The sequence below is a fragment of the Thrips palmi genome, unplaced genomic scaffold (genome assembly GCF_012932325.1).
Source record: "Thrips palmi isolate BJ-2018 unplaced genomic scaffold, TpBJ-2018v1 HiC_scaffold_8, whole genome shotgun sequence".
Lineage (NCBI taxonomy): Eukaryota > Metazoa > Arthropoda > Insecta > Thysanoptera > Thripidae > Thrips > Thrips palmi.
Genome location: NW_023144635.1, coordinates 745098 through 764554, shown reverse-complemented (window position 1 = coordinate 764554; position 19457 = coordinate 745098). Strand labels below are relative to the sequence as shown.

Genomic DNA, 19457 nt, shown 5'->3' with positions numbered 1-19457 from the left:
CCGTCAATCTTTTCGCACCTGACCCGCTCCGCTCCCAGCGACACACGATAACGGGCGAAACTGGAAAAGGATAACTCGGATTTGCATTCGTATTATGCACGTATAATCTCGCATATTCATGAAAAGGATCAACTAACGCGGCGACAATAACTGCCTCCTCGTGCGGATCGTGTGGACCGTGTGGACCCCGCCCCTGGCGAGCGGTCTGAGAAAACCAAAGAGAAGAAACGAGTCATCAACGAGTCGCGCGCGCACACACACACTTACACACACACACACACACGCGCGCGTGCGCGCGCAGACACACACACACACAGACACACAGACATACATACACACACACACACACAGAGAGAGAGATATACACACACGACACACCTGCACGTTGTCGTCATACCGCGCGTCTTCAAAGTCCCATTATCGATGGAGATTGTCTTACTTTGTTCTGGACTGCAGCCCCGCCGCGACGGCTTCGGGCGAGACGGCCCCACCTCCACGCGTCCACGCCTCCCACTGGCCACGCTCGGCACCACGCTCGGCACCACGCTCGACGTCATGTCCATGGGGCGGTCCGGCACCCCTGCCGGCAACGGGGTGCTTGAACACGCTTCCGAACCTCATAATCTGACCGCGGAGTCCGACGTCCACGATGTACTCCCGATTTGTGGTACCCGATGCGACCGCCTGGTGTTGGTACTTGGCGCGCCACACTCGTTGCTCTCCCCCGACACAAAGGAGAGGCGCATCGTGGTGGCGGCATCCCGGCCGGCGCGACGCTACGCGCGTTTCGCGATACCGCAGGTGTGCCTCGCTCGCCGCCACCGCAGCACGCGATGAAGGCTGTGGGGCTCTAATTGATTTTCGCTGTCCGCGCATGACGGCTACGTTTCCTATCCATCGTGACGGCGCACAAGCCCGGCCGCAGCCGCAGCCCGGCCGGCCGGCCGGCCACCCCGCGAACGCCAATACTGCCACCGGCGCCACCGCCGCCGCCGCGAGCACGGTGTCAGTAGAGCCAAGAGCAGGCGGCATGTGTGTGCGCGCGCGCTCCCCTCTGTGTGTGTGTTCGCCGCGGCCACCGCGTGCGAGAGTCGGCATTATGGTATGCATAATCCGGACTGCACTGTTTCGCGCGCAAACAGGATGACCTTGAAACGACGCTCAAATTCTTATTACAGCCTTACCGGCGTGGCCTGCACATTTATTGCACATTGAGTCACGACACGACGGCACGCCGAGGCACGCCGCACGGAGCGAATATCTCCGTCTCTGCTTCTCTTTCTGTCTCTCTCGGTCACTGGGCTCTCTCGGCTCGAAAAATGAGAATGTTTAACGAGAGTTCCGGCGAACACTAATTCCAGATTCCAGGCCTGGCGGCGGCACCTCGGCCGGAGTCCTTCGCTGGCGGGCGCCGTGGCGATGAATCCGAGCCGGGAAGCGAAGGCCCCCTCCCCCTCCCCCTCCTCCTCTCCCCGCTTGGAGTGGATAAATCAAATAGTAGCATCCCGGATGTCCAGCAGACGAGGTTCCAATTTTTCGCGTCGCCGGAGCGCGTTTTAGCCGCGGAATACCCCAACTGCGTTTTCGTCCACGATGATGCCCATGACGGGCGGCAGCCGGATGTCGCGGCGTCGCGGCCAAGCGCTTTCGCCACGCGGGCTGGCGGTGAGGACTGCGGACGCTGCGGACGCGTCACCGCGTCGCCACTGCGTTTCTGCCGAATTCGACCGCCGCCGACGACCACGCCGCCAGCATCGCTCTGTCTCTCTTGCATCCATAGGGGACGCCCACTGAGTGCGAGAGAGACAGAGCGACGAAAACGACTCTCGGAATCGGTCTGCCTGCGCTGTCTGTTTCTCTCGACGTCTCGATGCGCAGCGCCGTCGCGTGGCGGAGCCGCGGAGCGCCTGTCGGGCGCACCGCCCCGTCGAACCGCCGTGCGCGCGGGTTGCCTACCCTCGGTTGGTTAGGCGCTCTCGGCTCCACGCTCCACCTCGCCGCTCCGGACCGACCACGCGCCGCACAGTGGGCCAGAAGACCGGTGGAGGCGGCCAAAACTCTGGACGCGTTTTGAGCTCCAGAGTCGCTGAGCAGGACACGAACCGAACGTGTGACCCCACCAATGGATTCCTCGTCCGGAGAGCAATCCATTGGTGGGGTCACACGTTCGGTTTGAGTCCCATATAGCGACTCTGAAGCTCAAAACGCGTCCGGGATTTTGTCCGCCTCCACCGGCCTTCTGGCCCACTGTGCGCCGCCCGCTGCTCCTGGCCGCAGGCTCCCCAGCGCACACGAGACGGGACGCCGCGGCGCCGTGCGGGCAGGCAGCCCATCGGGCACCGGCAGCAGACGGGACGTACCCCGGGCGGGCGCGGCGCGGCGCGGCGATACACCTCGCCTTAACAGCGTCCACGCGCGCGCGGAGTATCGTCTGCAACGCTGGTATACGGAAGGGTAGCGTGGAGGCGGTGCTGTGTGGCCGCTGCAGACTGATCCCGAGAATCGGTCTGTCTCTCTCGCACTCGTGGAGCATCCCGTGGAGGTGCGAGAGAGACTGAGCGACGAAAACGACTCCGGCATCAGCCTGCTGGTTGTTGGGTCGACCCGTTTGCTTTCCGTTCCGATAAAGAGCCGGCAGCTCGTCGTTTTCGGGGGGGGATTGTTTTTAATCTATATTTAAAGGCCGAAAGTCGCTATCGGGACGACGTCGCTTACGCTGCTTCCGACTGCTTGCCGACGGAGACATGGAAGAGGCGGACTGCCTCGGGGCAATTAGCCAGATTTACAGCTCGGACCGCACTCGTCGCCGTTCAGGCGATTACGCCCTTGCTGGGCCCTCGCCGATGATAACCCCTGGCGCTCCTCCGCGCTCCTCACACCAATTAGACTCGCATTTGTTCGCCGAGCATCAACATTACGAGCAACGGTCGGTCGTCGGCGCGGAAGTACAGTGTCGTGGGGGTCCGGTCCGCCCGCCCGCCCGGCCAGTGTGCATCGGACATCGCGAGGTGGATTCCGTTCATTGGCGTCGCGTCGTCAGCTCACCAGAAAAGAGGAAACAAAGGAAAATACAAAAGGCTGCGTCATTTCCATCCACACCCTAGCTCTCGTTCGCGGCCTGAATGTTTCCGCGACTGCGCACGGTTGTCGGCTGATTCCGAAAAAGTTGTTTCGTCGCTCTGTCTCACTCGCACCCCTCCGACTACCCCAATGAGTGCAACGACGAAGCACTGCTCGGAATCAGAGCACTGCCGAGGCCACACGCACCGCACCGGGCACCGCGCCGAACCGCAACCCCGCCAACGACGAGCCCTTGCTCCCGATTCGAGTGAACCCGATCCCGGGGCCGCTGTGCGTGGCTCGGCAGGGCGGGCGGGGCGGCTGGCGAGAGATCGGTCGCGGCAAATGATAAGACGTTTTCTCTTATTTCCCGGCGCGTGTCCCTGTGTCGCCCAGTGTCACCAGTGCACTGGCGTTGGCGTGCGCCCCGCCCCGCCCCGCCCCGCCGCGCCCGCCTGACCCAGCTGTAATCATCGCCGGCCGCGAGGGAGAGAGACGAGAGACGGAGAGACGGGGCGACGAGGAGGCACTGCATGATGTGAGTCAGCGAGACGCGAGACACGACTGGCCCGCGGCCGCTGCTCTGGTGGGTCTTGGCATTCTGTCCGTTCGGCGGAACCGGCCGCGTTGGTCCGCTCCGCGTGCTCCGCGTCCACACCCTCTCTCCGGGGCCGCCGCCGGCCCGCCGGCCTCTCTACTCGCCGTGGACCCGGCGTGTGCGGCACACTGTGTGCGCAGCGAGTGAAGTGTTTGAGTGTTTGTGCAAGACGCGCCGCGCGAGGCGCGAGAGTACTCGCGAAGGCAACACCGGTCTGAACGGAAGCGACTACATCACCGCCACTTCCCAGTGCCGGTCCAGCAGTGCGTTTGGACGGGGCCGACCCGTCTCACCATCGTCCGGGAGGCTGCGGCGCTGCGGCGCAGCGGCAGCGCGGTGCGCGATAGTGCAGTGTGGTGGACGGCCCGGGGCAGGCAGGGCGGCCGCCATTCACGTTCTGCCCAAGCCGCCCCCACCCTCGCCGGCCGGCGCCGTCGCAAAGCATGGCCTCGGTGGACGGCCGCGGCACCTCCACGACGACGCCCCTTGCGACGCCTCGCGCCGAGGGCCTCGAGGGGCCGGCGTGTCCTGCCGGGGCGAGCGCGGCGCCCTGATCCGATTCCCGATCTCGGCGGCCTTATCGGGGATGATAAGGTAGCCGCGTCGCCGCGCCGCGTCGACGGACAGGTCCAGCCGGCCACCAGCTCAGTCCGCGCCGCGCGCCGCCTCGCCACCGCCGCGTCCACCGCCTCTCGTGCACCATGCGGTTCTCCGCCAGGGGCTGGTGCTGGACCGGCGTCGCCGGCGTCCTCCTCGTCGTCCTGGCCGCCCTCCTGGGCTGGGTGGCGTTCCCCTACTTCGTGCACCTCCTCATCGGCAAGGTGAGTGGTGGCGGCGGCGCCTGTTGCCTGGCCAAGAACGCCCCCGAAAGTTTCGAAACATTCCATTGACCCTCTCCGGCCAGAGAGGACCAGCAGTGGACTCGGCTGCTCCATGTCTCCATGCCATGAGCGCGACTGCGAATAATCTGAAAGCGCGACTGCGCACAGTGCGGCGGCTTGGCGGCACCGTTTGAGTCGTCGAAGGCGGAACAAGGCGAGGTGCCGCGGCAGCCGTGCGGCGCGGTGCGCGGTCATTGCCGCCGGCAGCATAGCACGCGCTGCAGCGGCCTGATTCAGAGAGCCGTTCTCGTCGCTCTGTCTCTCTCGCACTCCTGGGGCGTACCGTAAAGGCGCGAGAGAGACGGAGCGACGAAAAGGACTCTTCGAATCAGGCCGGCCCACATGCAGAGTGCAGTCCTGCCTCATGATGTCACTCGGGCAATGATTCGAGACGGCCTCATGGATGGTGGTGATGGCTGCTTTCGGGGTTCAAGCGACATCGAGTCGAGAATCTTCAGCGAAAGCACGACAAGTGGGGGCGGTCCTTTTTGCCCCTGGATGACCACCTGAATGGTTGGCAAGAAGTACGTCTTTGCCACCCCCTTCCCCGTCAGCTCTGGATCCGCCACTGGGTGTCCCGCAGGGAAGGCCGAGCTGGTCCGAGTCCGAGGCCTCCAGGGCCTCCAGGGCCTCCAGGCCGCGAGCCGCGCGTGCTGACCCTAATGAAAGCAAAGGCTGCAGCAGTCGTTACTCCAGCAGAGTGATTCCGAACGGAGAGGTCTCCCTCGCACTCGTGGGGCGGCCCGTACGGCCGAGAGAGAGATAGGCAGCGCGACGAGGCAACTGTTCGGAATCAGGATCCGGGGCTCACGTCGCCGGTCGCCTTCGGATGTGTCCACGCGCCGGCCGGCGTGCTTGGCGGCGGTAAAGGAGTGCATTAGTATGGAGCACCAGGCCGCCCTGTGCCTACACTGCTTGCACTGTCTGCACTGCAGGGTAGCACGGTGTGGCGCGAGGGGGTATGCGCTCTCTGAACCTGTGTACCGACTATTACGCTATTACGCTCTATTACGCCACAAATTAATCGGAATTTAGCTAAAAACGGCCTAAAACACACCAAAATTGATAAAATTTTGACAATTTCGGCTATTACGCGACTATTACGCGAATTATTACGCGTGCTATTACAGATAGAGTGAACCGACTATTACGCGAGTGCATACCCCCTCGGTGTGGCGGTGAGTCACGCGGTGTTTGCCGCGGCAGCACTGCCACCACCGTCGCACAACAACAACACGTTTATGTACAAATTATCAGGTAATCTTGCGGACGGTCAAGCGGTCAAGATAGGAGCAGGAGCAGGCTCCTGGTAAATCGATAAACCAGGCAAAGGGTAACGCCACTGACTTTGCGTGGAGCAGGCTCCTCACTGAGATTCCGAACGCTATGAGTATAGGACGTATGGTGCAATACAGCTAAGATATCGCACCATACGTGCAATGCATCCCGAAAATGCCCTATGCTAATGCATGGGAATGGGGAGGCATTGCACTTCATGTGCAATGCTTTTGTATTGCACCAATGGACGCTATACTCATAGCGTTTGGATTCTCAGTGCTGGTTCATCGATAAACCAGCGGTAAGGGGTCACGCCACCGACTTTGTATGGAGCCTGCGACCGGCCTTAACGCCGGCCTCGCAGAATCACTCGCGACTCGGATGACAACGCGCAATATGAAAGATGCATTCCCGACCGCGCCGGGCCGGGCTGCCAACGGCGCAGTGCAGGAGCGCCTTGTCGCCACGCTGAAATCGCCATGCCGCTGTCGGGCCAGAATGAACGCCGGCGAAATGATGACGCGTGCCGCGGGCCTCTCTCTGGATGCGCCGGGCGCGGCACAGTGGGCCAGAAAACCGGTGGAGGCGGCCAAAACTCTAGACGCGTTTTGAGCTCCAGAGTCGCTAAACAGGACCCGAATCGAACGTGTGACCCGACCAATGGATTGCTCTCCGATCGAGGAATCCATTGGTGGGGTCACACGTTCGGTTCGAGGCCCATTTAGCGACTTCGGAGCTCAAAACGCGTCCAGAGTTTTGGCCGCCTCCACCGGTCTTCTGGCCCACTGTGCGCGGCCGGGCGGCAGGCTGTCTCTCTCGCACTCCCGGGCCTTCCCGTGAGGGTGCGAGAGAGACAGAGCGACGGAGCGCTGTGCGGAATCAGCCTGCTGGGGGACGTCTTCTTGTCGGTGTCGTTTGCTCTGAGTGCCGCCATTTGGGCTGTCGGCACGCACGCGGCCTGTCCGGCACGACGAGCAGCGCGGCCAGGTCGTGTCCTGGGCGGCCAGGCCGTGGGCCTCCTCATGGGTGTCTCTGGAACAATCTGTGTGCACCGCTGTCCTGACTTTGAACTTGAACCAGCCTTGCAAGGAGACGCTCTAACGATTTTGAGCCGTTGCCAACCAGGAGTCCGTGGCCGGCACGGTGAACTCGTACAAGCGGCATGCGCGAGGACGTGGTCTAGTTGAAGCGACCGGGGTACACTACTCGGCGACAGTGCGACAGCGACGCGGGCCTCGGGAGCCGCCGCCACCGGAGGCCCTCGAGCACGGCGATGACGCAAACGATACTCCCGACGAGGCGAGGCGAGGCGCGCCCATTATACTCGGCAAACACTCTGCCATTTTGCCTCTCGCCCGATTTTTTGCCACCGTTTGGCAGAGGCGCGATGACGGCGACCCCGCGCGCCTCCGAGGAGTGCCCCGCGACGCCCACGTGCGCGGTGCAAGGCGGCGAGACGGCGATGCAGGTGTTTATCAGTGTCATCACCGCCGAGCCAAAGCCAGGCACCTGGGCGAGGATGCCGCCTGGACGACACCGGGATGGGGCGACACCAGGACGCCGTCAAGGTGCTGGTTGATGCCCCCGGGATGCGGTGGGGAGGGTCCGCTGAGTGAGTCATATGTTTGGATGCAGGTGGGGTCGTTCACAACCATGACCTGCACGGCCACGGCGCGCGCGCGCACGGCTCGGGTTGGCGTGCAAAAAAAAACCGCAGAAGCCGCTGCTGCGTATCAGGCACACCTGTGGAGAGAGATAAGCCCTCATGGATACAGTGTACAAAACGTGGGAGATCGTTCGGGACAATGTCGGGCAGGAGGCACGCCGCACCACGGCACGGCACGGGCCCGCGGGCAAAGTCCTCCGGCATACCCACTCGTCCTCGCCGTCATCAAGCCCCTCAAGCTGAAGCCTCTGAGACGTCCTGTGAGTGGGCGAGCAGCACGCAGTGACGTGTGATTGGCTGTGCCGGAACCAGACGGCATTCCCAGGAAGCCCAATGAGTGATTCCATTCACATCTGCCGCTGCCGCCATGGACAAGACCAGCTGAGCCACGCGCGGATAAAAATCGTGCCTTACATGCGCTGTTTACTGATATGATAAGCAAAAAACCTCTTGTCGCCTCTTTTTCTAAATTGATTATTGTTATTGTTATTTGTTCTGGCGCGCTTCGAGCCGGGCCGGCCAAAGCAGCCAGAATAAAAGGAAGCCCGGGCGCCGCCTTCGTTTTGATTAGAACATAATTATTGAGCTCGTGTCAAAAGGGCAATGTGTCGGACAAACACTAAAGAGATTGCACGAGTGTCATGGTCAGGAGCGGCCTCTGCCTACAGAGCGATTCCGCGAAGCGTTTTGTCGCGCTGTCCCTCTCGCACCCACACGGAACGCCGCATGAGTGCGAGAGAGACAGAGCGACGAAAGCAGAGTTCGGAATGAGCCAGCTGCTCCCGCCGAGCAGCGATCCGTTGAAGCTTGCACAAGGCAGAAGGCTGGCCCTGAGGGAAGGGGCGGGAGGGGGGCGGGGAAGGGGGCGGGGACTCTCACCACCACTTTCCTTGTCCTACAACCTACAACGCGGTCTCAATCATGCTTTTGTGTGACTCGGGCAGGAACTGGCGCTCAAGGATGGCTCGGACGCGTATGACCGCTGGGTGACCCTGCCCATCGACCTCGACCTGAAGCTGTCCATCTTCAACGTGACCAACAAGGAGGAGATCATGAGGGGCGCCAAGCCGAAACTGCAGGAACTTGGGCCCTACGTGTACAAGTGAGTAGACCAAACGCGGATCCGAGGGAGCGAGGGGGCAAGGGATTGGTCGGCCACTTTGACCCCAAGATAGCCGCCTGAAAGCGCAATGCTTTGCCCCCGAAGTAGACAAAAAGCGGTACTTTGTCGTCTCCCCTGAGGCCGGCTCTGGACCGCCACTGCGGAAGTTGAACTGACGGACCTGCGCGCTCCGCATGCCTGCAGGCAGCACCGCCACAAGGTGAACATCAAGTACGACGAGGAGGCCGACACCTGGACGTACCGCCAGATCCTCATCCACACGTTCGACGCGGAGCAGTCCGCGCCGTTCAAAGAGGACGACGTGGTCACGACGATCCACCCCGCGCTCATGGTGAGTCAGGCCCTCGGGCCCTAGACGTCGCTCTGTCTCTCTCGCACCTTAATGGAGAACTGCATAAGTGCGACAGAGACAGAGCAGCGAAACAACTCTTCCGAACCGAACGGCGGGCCACAAAACAATTGGTGCCGACGTGCGAACGGTGCGACACGGCGCGTCACCGGCGGGGCACGGCGTGGGAAACAGAGAGAGAGGGAGAGACAGAAAGAGACAGCGCGGCCGCGGCAAGGCCGGCAAGGCCGTGACCGCGACGGCGACGCACGGGACGCACGCCCGGAGGCAGGCCACCGTTCCGCGCGCCAAGCCGGATGGGTTGCCTACCCCGCGGGCGCACCAACCACTGACCTCCCTCCCTTCCCGCTCGCCGCAGAGCATGATCAACATCATGACGAACATCCCCGTGCTGGCCAAGGGCACCATGTTCGTGGACGCCGCCGCGCCCCTGCTGTTCCCGGACGGCATCTTCCTGACGACCACGGCCGGCGCGCTGCTGTTCGGCGGCGTGCACATCGCGTGCGGCAAGCTGGGGTCGGGCTCGGACGCGGACAGCCCCGCCTTCAGCATGGCGGCGCAGAACCCCATCGCCAACCTGGCGGCCGGGAAGTGGCAGCGCAACGCCAACGCGCCCTCCTTGAAGCCCCGCCTCGCCGCGCTCATCACCTGCTCCTCCTTCAAGCACATCAAGGTGCCCACCATGAATGTGCTGGACAACGGGGACGTCTCCTTCTCCCTCTTCGGCTATGTAAGTGAGAGGCGGAGGCACTGCGAGCTGCCCTGTCGGCGCACGGTGGGCCAGAAAAGCGGCGGCGGCCAAAACCCTACACGCGTTTTGAGCTCCAGAGTCGCTAAACAGGACTCGAACCGAGTGTGTGACCCCACCAATGGATTCCTCGTTCGGACAGCAATCCATAGGTGGGATCACACGCTCGGTTCGACTCCCATTTAGAGACTCTAGAGCTCAAAACGGGTCCGGAATTCTGACAGCCTCCACCGGACTTCTGGCCCACTGTGCGGCGGGTAGTGGCCGACGCTGACGCTGCTGACGCTGAGTCTGTTCCAGAAAAACAACACGGCCGACGGCGAGTACACCGTCAAATCCGGCATCACCCAGCCGGAGGAGATCGCGCAGATCACGGCCTGGAACGGCAAGGCGACCACGACGGCGTGGGGAGGACCGACGTGCAACGCCGTCAACGGCACCCAGGGCGACATCTTCAGCCCCTACATCGAGAAGACCAGCACCATCAGCGTCTTCTCCACGGACATCTGCAGGTGCGGGGTGGGCCGGGCCGACCGCACGGCGGCGTCGGTCTGTGAGACGTGCTCTGACTGCGGTGCTGGTGTGCAGGTCCATGACCCTCAAGTACCTGGAGGACGCCAGCTACCGCGGCATCCCTGGCTACCGCTTCGCGCCCGGCTCGGAAGTGATGGCCAGCGCCGCGGACAACGGCAACAACTACTGCTTCTGCCCGCAAGTGGCGCGCGGGCTCACCAAGGAGAACGGCTGCCTCAAGAAGGGCGCCCTCGACCTGTCCGGCTGCCAGGGTAACTACACTGCTACCACATGGGGGCGAGCGAAACCAACTGTGCCGTCTTTGTTGGATTTGGATTCCATTTCCGTCTCTCTCTTTCGCAGGCATCCCCATCATCGTCACGTACCCCCACTTCTACGAGTCCGACCCGTCGTACCTGGACGGCGTGGAGGGCCTCAACCCGCAGGCGGAATTGCACCGAATGCAGCTGGACATTGAACCGGTGGGTGCCGTCCTCCTCCTGGAGGGGTCCAGAAGGGACAATAGTTGCCTAGTTACAGGGGCAACGCCTGCCTCTCGGTTTTCCCTCTATTCGAACGCGTTTCTTCCCCCAGATGACGGGCACGCCGCTGCACGGCGGTAAGAAAATGCAGCTCAACTGGATGGTGCGGCAGGTGGAGGGCTTCGAATTGACCAAGGGGGTGCGCCCCACGCTGTTCCCCGTGGCCTGGATGTACGAGGTAAGCGCCAAGGCGGTGCGACGCACAGTGGGCCAGAAACCGGCGCAGCTGGCCGAAATTCTAGACGCGTTTTGAGCTCTAGAGTCGCTAAATGGGACTCGAACCGAACGTGTGACCCCACCAATGGATTGCTCTCAGGACGAGGAATCCATTGGTGGGGTCACACGTTCGGTTCGAGTCCTGTTTAGCGACTCTAGAGCTCAAAACGCGTCTAGAATTTTGGCCGCCTGCGCCGGGTTCTGGCCCACTGTGGGACGCGGCCCGGACTCGAACCCACGCTCTCGTCCACTTGTGGACTAACGCTTCCCTGGCTTCCAACAGGGCGCGGCGCTCAACACGCCCATGGTGGACCTGCTGAACGGGCTGCTCTTCAGCAAGCTGACCATCCTGGACGCCGTCAAGTACACCCTGCTGTCGCTGGGCCTGCTGCTGTTCCTCGTGGGCGCGGTCATGTACTACCGCGTCCGGCGGTCGCCCTCCGCGGTCCGGCCGCAGTCCCCGGAGGCGCCACAGAGGTGAGGGCAGCGGCCGCCAACCGCCGCCAACGTCCCCGTCGCGTCGCGCATCGCCAGCACCGCCAGCATCGCGCACTCCGCCTACCCCGTGTTTGTGCTCGGCGGCTGGCGCGGCTGGCGCGGTGCCCGGGGGCGTGTCGACGGCTCCGCGGTGGTCCGCGGCCACCACATCCCCGTCGATTGACCCGCGATCTTCGTGGAAGGCTGGCAGGCGGGCAGGCTGCCGGTGTTGTGGGTGGGTGGCTTTTGATGTTCATCTCGCGCTGATTTGACCGCAGGCCGTCCGACCGCGCCACGAGCGCCGCCGGCGACGTGGGGCTGATGGCCCCCGGCCCGCACGCCGCCCCGAACGGCGCCGTCGGCGACATGGCGGAGACCAAGTTGCAGGCCGGCGTCAACGGCAGCGCCAACGGCAACGCCTAGGACGCCGCCGTCCAGCGTTTGAGGTCCGCGAGTCCGTGGGGGACTCCGCCTCGTCGCCGGGGCCTTGTCGGCCCGAGGCGGCTCTCCTCCGAAGCCTCGACGCCGGCCGTACCCTCCCCGACGAACTGCGACGGGCACGTGCAACGGCCCGGGCAACCAACAGGGTAAAACGTGGCCTGGGAGGCGCCCCGCGCCCCGAGGCGCGTTAAGCAAAGGTCTGTGATTTAGTCTAAGTGCGCGTTTTTCGCCAGCTGGGACATTCATTTCAGCAGTAGTCAGTCTTCCTTTTCTCTCTGGAAGGAGCTCCGTCCGCGTATCAATTTCCGGACCACGTACGACCGCCGCCGGGCCCGCTGGGCTGGGTGCGGAGTTCAGGAACGGACCCATTCCCCGTTTCCTCAATCTCCGTCAAGGTTGGTCAAGCTACGTGTGCGGCTTGTACGGCTTCAACGCTCTTTTACTTTGTCAGATATGTGATATGCCTTCTGAGGAGATGAAAAACTGTGAAAGCGACTGTTCATCCGATTTTTCTCGCATTGTTCAAGACTAAAACTTTATTGACTCTCGCCATGTTACTTTGAAAAAGGCGAAAACCTAACGGATATTTTATTACATTGACCCATGTGCCATGGAAATATGTCAATATGCGGAAAACCGACTCTATTTTACCATTACTTTTATTGTGTAACGAAATGCTCAACCACTCTGTAAGATCGTTTGTATGCGTTGTCTCAAAGAGGATGTACAACTTCGAACTAGAAATGATTCATCGTTGTCTCTTGTAGTATTTACGTGGTGCCGTACTGAAATTAATTTAGATACCATATATAGCGTTGCAACCAACTTTCCATTGTGATAGGTGAACTATATTATCTAAGATAGCGTCGCCTGTTGCGTCCGCACGCTTCGAGTGCTTCGCAGCTACCGAGCAAACAAAACCATAAGCTGGTCAACAACAGCTTGCAATCTCAAATCCGGCCCCTCGGCTGAGCAGTCCACAAAGTCCCACCCACCTGCCTGTCATTCATACGTATCTTTTTGACTGACTTGTTTTGAAACAATTTGCTCAATGTTCTCCCTCGAGATTATTATAAACTTTTAACTGTGAGAAATAAATATATAAGTGTATAGTAGTATTTCTGTGTTGGGATGTGTCCTTTTTGTTTTAGGAAAATAAACGAAGCAGAGACGACTGTCTTTTTTTAAATATACAAAACAATAATTTATTGGCACATTTCTTTGTTCCACACGAATGGAAGGGCGGTGGCTTCATCGCCTCGGCCTCAGTCGGCGTGCAGGACGGACAGGACGCGGTGCGCGTTTTGACGTGAGTCCTTGATTAGCCAACCGGTCCATGTTGTACGAACCGCATAAAACAACATCATCAACAACAACAGCGGGCACTACGACCGTTTAATTAATCATTCGAGTCACTCGCAAGCAGCAGCAAGGCAGCTTTGCTGCGACCACGCTCACACACACTCACTCACACACGCATGCACACACATACACACATGCGCGCTAAAGCGCGCGACAGTCAGTTTCCTGATACAGGACATAATAAAATACAAGAGAGTACGGCAGGTGGAGTCGCAAGTGCTTGGGGTTATCAGTTATCACAAAGGAGCGACCTGCAGACCGGCGCGCTGCCGTACGTACTCCGTGACGCCGGAGTGACGGAAAGTCTTTTAGCACCAATCACGATTCGCGCTGCGCGCGTGGCAGAGCGTCGCGACGCACCGTCTCGCGCGTCGCATCGCTCGTCGCTCAGAACCAGCGCCGCGTCGGCAAGCGCTGCCAGTTCCAGAAGTGGCTCGGGTCCGCCGCGGGCCGCTGGGGAGCCGGCGTGGCGGTGAAGAAGGACCTCGAGAAGGCGGGGGCGGCGGCGGGGCCGAAGGACCTGGAGAGGGCGGGGGCGGCGAAGGGCCTGAAGGCGGGGGCGGGGGGCGGAGCGCTCCACCTGGCGATGGGGCGCGGCGTCGCGGGCGGCAGGCCGTAAGAGCGGGCGGCCACGACGGCGGGTGGCGGTGCAGGGGTGGCGGCGGGGTGCGGCCGGCGCCTGACGGGGGGCGGCGGCGCGGTGATGGCGGGCGGTGGCAGCCCGTAGAAGGCCTGCGGCGCGATCTCGTTGCCGGTGCCGCCGAAGCAACCGTCCACGTACTTGGCGGCGCGCTCGGGGCTCTTGCAGTAGCGCGAGTACACGGCCCACGCGTTGAAGCCGTTGCCCGTCAGCCCCTGGTGCTCGCGGTGGATCTTCTTGACGCACGCGACGTCGTCGGAGATGTCGTCGTCCAGCAGCTCGGCGCAGGCCATGCCGCACGCCTTGCCGCGGCCCGAGTGCGAGCACCAGTAGATGTCCGACACCTGGAACAGGCCGTGGTCGCCGCCCTCGCCGACGTGCCCGACGGCCGTCGTGTTGAACTCGGACTCGTGGCGGGCGATGCACACCCAGACGGGCACCTCGTCGGCGGGCACGCCGTGCCGCTGGGCCAGCTCGCGGGCCAGCTCGCACCGGTCGTACACCTTGGCGGCGGCCAGGTCGGCGGCGCAGGCCAGCGCCACGGCGAGGAGGAGCAGCATCTCGAGCGGAGCGGCGCGCTGGACCGGACTGGAGGCTGGCTGCCGGGTGACTGGACGCAGGGCGGCCGGGCCGCGGTGTATGTAGATGCCCCTGCCCGGCGCGGGGTGGAGTGGGGGGCGGTGGCGCGGCGGGTGGAGTTGGCCGCCCCGCCAAGACGGCCGCGACGGCCCCAGGCCTTCCCTGGTCGCGCCCCGCAGGGCCTGGGTTCGTTGCACTGCCGGACTGCCCGCACTGGCCGGGGTGCGTTCAGGTCACCCAACGAACGCGGAGCGGCCGCAGCCAACTTTCCATGTCGACGGCCACGTGGAGACTGCAGGCAAGAGCGGCAATGCGCCGAGTTGAACTTGGAGTCGACTCGCCGCCGCCGCCAGACGCCAGACGCCAGGCCGACGCGCGGCCAAAGTGCCGCAGCGCTGCGGCGCGGAGCGGCAATCACGGGCCGGTTTTGTTTTTCCAGAAAACTGGTGAGATTTTCCAGCACCGGCGTTTGATCGGCTTCGAGTCTTGATGCCTCTCGTCTCGCGAGCCTCTCTGGCGCGACCTTGGGCCGGGCCGGCCGGGCCTCGTAGTTGGAGTAATCTGCGGCCGGCAGGACAAGAACAAAATCCAGCAGCCTTCCAACGACCACGCCGTTCGGAAGTGTGTTACGCAACTGAAAGGCTGCTCCCCGAGCGACGCGCAGATAGCCTTAAAAATATTGTCACCGTGGGAAAGAGATGAGACGGACGATTTGGCACAATATCGTGAACCGTCATTATGAGAGCGAGGTCCCAGAGCCCAAGCCCGAGCTGGTCGGACCGCGGAGATACGCCCGTGCGGTACACTGTGAAAACCGCAACTCGTTTCGCAGTGAGACGTATCGTGTTTCGCGCTAAATATTAAGTTGGCACCTTCCGCTGGGCTGGCTTTTGCTAGAAGCACAGTAAATAATGACAGCCATAAAACTTCCGTAATGGGCCGTGCCGTGCCGTGCCGTGCCGCTTCGCCGAAAAAGAGGCGCAGCTATCACCAGGTCGGTCCCGCGGGTAAAGCACAAAAAATATAGAGGGCATCAATTTGCCTCGGCTTTTGGCCTTTTGTCACCGTCCGAGAAAATCGAGCACTTGGTTTTTCTTTTATTTGGCGGTGATTATGAGAACGGCGACCGACCCGTCCGGTTAGACCGCCTAGAGTGGGCAGCGCGCCGCGGACGGCGCGACGAGCAGTCTGGGACCCCGAGACGCTGGAGCTGCCCGAAGCCCCAAGCCAAGACCCCCGGCCCGGTGTGTCATACGGTTGCCAACGGCGCAGGGCGCGCCGGACGAAATTCATAATTTATCGCGATGAAAATCCGAGAGCCCCGCAGAACGGCAAACTCGATAAATCAAGACCCGTGGATTTCGGGACTCGCGACAAGGAGTCGGGCGGTGTTACCCGTGCGGGTTCATCACCCTGCAACGACAACCGGTGACTAATCCCACAGCGCACAGTGGGCCAGAAGACCAAAGCAGGCGGCTAAAACTCTAGACGCGTTTTGAGCTCTAGAGTCGCTTAATGTGGCTCGAACTAAACGTGTGACCCCACCAATGGATTCCTCGTTCTGAGAGCAATCCATTGGAGGGGTCACACGTGCTGTTCGAGTCCCATTTAGCGACTCTGGAGCTCAAAATCCATCCGGGATTTTTGACCGCCTCCACCGTTCTTCTGGCTCTGGCCCAATGTGCAGCGTACCGCTGGCTCAGCTGCTGTCGTCGTCGATGCCCGTGGCCAGGGCCTCGATGATGTCCTTGAGCGCGGCGTAGGTGCCCCAGCCCGTGACGAGCAGCCCCACGGCCAGGATGACGGCGTTGGTGATGTGCGTGCGGAGCGACAGCTTTGGGTCGCCGTGCCACCGCCACGCCCAGTCCAGCAGCGGCGGGAACACGAAGGCCAGCGCGCTGGACGACAAGGCCCCCACCAGCGAGATGAACAGGTTGAGGCGCGGGATGGACTCCGCCAGTAGGACTGCAGCAGAAAGGCGGGAGTCACCAGTCAGCGAGGTGCGTTCACTTTCTTCTTGCGCACTCGTTGCAAAAATTTTAAAAACATGAGGCCGTTGATCCCGCACAAAAAACCGACGGCCAGACTTTTTTCTTTTAATTTTGAACTGAACTTACACGTGAAGAGGACCACGCAGGCGCGCAGGGCCAGCTCAGCCAGGGCGGGGTGGCGCAGTGGCCTGAAGCGACGCTCGATGGAGGGCCACAGGATCTCGATGGGCACGTAGGCCTGCAGCGGGTAGGTGCCCATGATGCCCAGGCACAGGCTCACCCGCAGCACCTGGCACAAGCTGCAAGCAAGCGGCTCGGATCTTAGGGATTTAGTACACGTCTTGTACTCTCCAAATGCTTCCACTTTTTGTTTCTAATTTCTGCTTAGATTATGTACAATTTTATAAATATTTACACACAATACGGCAATGTTGTCCCTAATTTATGAACAAATTTGTGTATAGCTTACAGCTGCACATAGGTCAATACTCATGGACTATGAAAGTACATAAACACCCAGTGTTTACTGTGTTTCGTAAAGGGCGAGTGCTTACACGCTGGTCTGCTCCAGGTTGAGGGTGAGCGAGCCCTTGACGGCGTCGCCAAACTTGAGGTAGCCCACGCTGCCCAGCGACACCAGCAGCACGCCGATGAACACGGAGCCGACGTTCATGACGCCCAGCGGCCGCGAGAAGTCGCGCGGGTTCTTCATCTCGTTCCGCAGGGGCATCACCTGGGCAGGTTGAAAACCGTTGAAAACCGCAGGCATGGACTTACTATCTGTGCTGGAGCAAAAGTCAGCGACACTGCCCGAGGTGCACAAGTGTCGAAAGGGTTGCCAACCTCAGCCCTCGATGCCAAAGCCCAGATAATTTGCATACTGAGGTTGGCAACCCTTTCGACACTGGTGCATCGAGGGAAGTGTGGCCCTCTCGGCTACGCTGCTTACGATGCAGATGGACTCGAAGCTGTAGACGACGGTGCCGAAGAAGAGCGGCCAGCGCTGCCACTCGGCCACCAGGCGGCGCTCCGACAGCGGCGGCAGCCCGTCCTTGGCGCACTCGTACAGCGTCACCGCGACGCCTGCAGGGAGGGCGATTAATCGACGAATCGAAAATAATCGCGGTTATAGTGTTAATCGAACGACTATTTCAACTAGCCGATAGGCGGTACGGTGATCGTAGGTTCGATCGATCATCAAACAATAACCGATCATCGATTATCTTCTAACTAGAAGATATCGTAAATCTTAGCTATTTCGATTAATCGTATGTGTTTTCGATAATCGACTATCGTACCGCTAACTGCGATGATTTTGTTCCTCGACCGATTGACACTAATCGGCCCGGCCTCGGCATGGACAGCATGGGTGGCGCGCCGCAGTGTTGGACCACGTGCGAGTGGCACTCGAGTGCCTGTTTTGAAGCCAATAAATACTTTACCCGCGCACATGACGACGTTGGAGGCGAGCGACACGGGCGCCAGGTACTTGAGGTTCCGCACCAGGCTGAGCAGCAGCATGGGCACGAGCGCCATCGCCATGTACGCGTGCACGTCGATGGCCACGATGTGCTGGTTCAGGACCTGCAACCGGAGGGGGAAATTACGCCCAGCCGCTCTGCCTGAACGGGTGTGGCCAGTCCGCTTTGGTTGTGCCGTGCCTGCCGAATGTTGGTGGCCACGAACACGAAGTACACGCAGCAGAAGCCCAGCTGGGTCATGATGATGAACAGGTTGACCAGCCTGCGGGCGATGGTCGCCACCCGCGGGAAGTAGCCCGGCCCCGCGCGGAACGTGAGCTCGGCCGTCTCGGCGTAGTCCGGGGGGTGCTTCATGCCCAGCCGCAGCGACAGCACCTCGGCCGTGGTGATCTGGCGGCGGAGAGCAACAGTGAGTTGGGTGCCGCCGGCGTGTGCGCCGCCCCGCCCTGGTTGGAGTGCTGGCGGCTCACCAGCTGGTGCTGCGCATAGACGCAGGCCGTGCCGACGAGCAGGGTGAGCGGCAGCGCGGCCAGCAGCCCGGCGTTGCGGAACGCGTCCCCCATGGCGAACATCCCCGAGCCCACGCTGCCCTTCACCAGGTGCACCAGCGTGTCGAAGTACCTGCGCAGAGTGGCGCAGAGCCAGCATGGTAGAGTCCGTCAGCGAGGCGGCGGTCGTCGGCTGGCCGCTGTCTTACGAGGTGGGGTGTTTGACGGCGTGGTGCTCGCCGCCGCCCTTGTCCGTCAGGGTGTCGCCGCCGCGCGCGGTCAGGTCGACGGCGTGCTCGGCGTCGCTGGTGGCCTTGGCGGTCATGTTGGCGTTCTCGCGGCGTCCCGGTGAATGCGTCGAGGAGGGGCGCCGCGTTCACAACAACAAACGCGACCGCGCCGCCCGCCGCCCGCCGCCTCTATTAACCAATTTTATCTCGGCCTGCTTCAGGCTAGAGTGCGGCTCCTGATTAGACCATCCTGCCTTCATCCTGCCTTCATCCTCACCTCACCTTTCGCTGCGCGGGTCGCGGAGCCGCGTCGCCAATCTGGGCGCGGCGCGGCAGGCATGCCGACAGGCAGGCCACCCAACGCGCAGCGCGCTGCGTTGGGCTGCCGACGGCGACGGAGCGCACAGCCCGCCGCCCGCCCTCGCGGAGCTGGGTGAAGAGCCCCGGTGGAGCGCCTTGCGGCTAGGCAATACAACGCCCGCGTGTCGGCGGGTTGCCTACGCCCGGTTGGCAGGCGCTCTGGTCCTCTGGTTGGGGAGCGCCTTGCAGCTAGGCAATACAACGCCCGCGTGTCGGCGGGTTGCCTACGCCCGGTTGGCAGGCGCTCTGGTCCTCTGGTTGGGGAGCGCCTTGCAGCTAGGCAATACAACGCCCGCGTGTCGGCGGGTTGCCTACGCCCGGTTGGCAGGCGCTCTGGTCCTCTGGTTGGGGAGCGCCTTGCAGCTAGGCAATACAACACCCGCGTGTCGACGGGTTGCCTACGCCCGGTTGGCAGGCGCTCTGGTCCTCTGGTT

At 61.9% G+C, this 19457-nt stretch overlaps 3 protein-coding genes across 7 annotated transcripts; 1 reads left to right on the top strand and 2 right to left on the bottom strand.

The window, feature by feature from the left end:
* The first annotated feature begins 4295 nt into the window (after positions 1-4295).
* On the top strand, positions 4296-13067 carry LOC117653755 (sensory neuron membrane protein 2-like). Its single transcript, XM_034399633.1, has 10 exons — positions 4296-4479; positions 8428-8585; positions 8790-8937; positions 9314-9685; positions 10004-10215; positions 10292-10488; positions 10580-10698; positions 10811-10936; positions 11258-11451; positions 11730-13067. Exons 1-10 carry the CDS (start codon positions 4360-4362, stop codon positions 11872-11874), a joined length of 1791 nt encoding a protein of 596 aa, XP_034255524.1. The 5' UTR covers positions 4296-4359; the 3' UTR covers positions 11875-13067.
* Positions 13068-13926: 859 nt separating this feature from the next.
* LOC117653766 (lysozyme S-like) lies at positions 13927-14439 on the bottom strand (the record flags this gene model as incomplete). The annotated part of the gene is made up of 1 exon (XM_034399651.1): positions 13927-14439. A coding segment is annotated over one exon (513 nt), but the record flags the coding sequence as incomplete, so codon positions are not given.
* Positions 14440-14614: 175 nt separating this feature from the next.
* Positions 14615-18803, bottom strand: LOC117653761 (proton-coupled amino acid transporter-like protein CG1139). 5 transcript variants are annotated; one of them, XM_034399643.1, is made up of 9 exons: positions 18643-18803; positions 18416-18566; positions 18126-18335; positions 17907-18048; positions 17414-17547; positions 17019-17197; positions 16591-16763; positions 16166-16438; positions 14615-14765 (listed from the first exon to the last, which is right to left on the bottom strand). In XM_034399643.1, the coding sequence occupies exons 1-8, from the start codon at positions 18756-18758 to the stop codon at positions 16173-16175; spliced, it is 1371 nt and encodes a 456-aa protein (XP_034255534.1). In that variant the 5' UTR covers positions 18759-18803; the 3' UTR covers positions 14615-14765; positions 16166-16172. The 5 variants fall into 5 exon arrangements, with proteins under 5 accessions (XP_034255534.1, XP_034255531.1, XP_034255535.1 ...); XM_034399640.1 differs by lacking the exon at positions 14615-14765 and adding an exon at positions 14810-15886; XM_034399641.1 differs by lacking the exon at positions 14615-14765 and adding an exon at positions 14817-15142.
* Positions 18804-19457: the final 654 nt, after the last annotated feature.

Excerpts from the sequence above, each read along its gene's own strand:
- LOC117653755 (XM_034399633.1), top strand. The coding sequence starts at position 4,360 with ATGCGGTTCTCCGCCAGGGGCTGGTGCTGGACCGGCGTCGCCGGCGTC. Across the intron at positions 10,216-10,291 it reads TTCTCCACGGACATCTGCAG|GTCCATGACCCTCAAGTACC; the intron begins GTGCGGGGTGGG and ends GCTGGTGTGCAG. Across the intron at positions 10,937-11,257 it reads CCGTGGCCTGGATGTACGAG|GGCGCGGCGCTCAACACGCC; the intron begins GTAAGCGCCAAG and ends GGCTTCCAACAG.
- LOC117653761 (XM_034399643.1), bottom strand. The coding sequence starts at position 18,758 with ATGACCGCCAAGGCCACCAGCGACGCCGAGCACGCCGTCGACCTGACC. Across the intron at positions 18,049-18,125 it reads TGGCCACCAACATTCGGCAG|GTCCTGAACCAGCACATCGT; the intron begins GCACGGCACAAC and ends CTCCGGTTGCAG. Across the intron at positions 16,764-17,018 it reads AACCTGGAGCAGACCAGCGT|CTTGTGCCAGGTGCTGCGGG; the intron begins GTAAGCACTCGC and ends GCTTGCTTGCAG.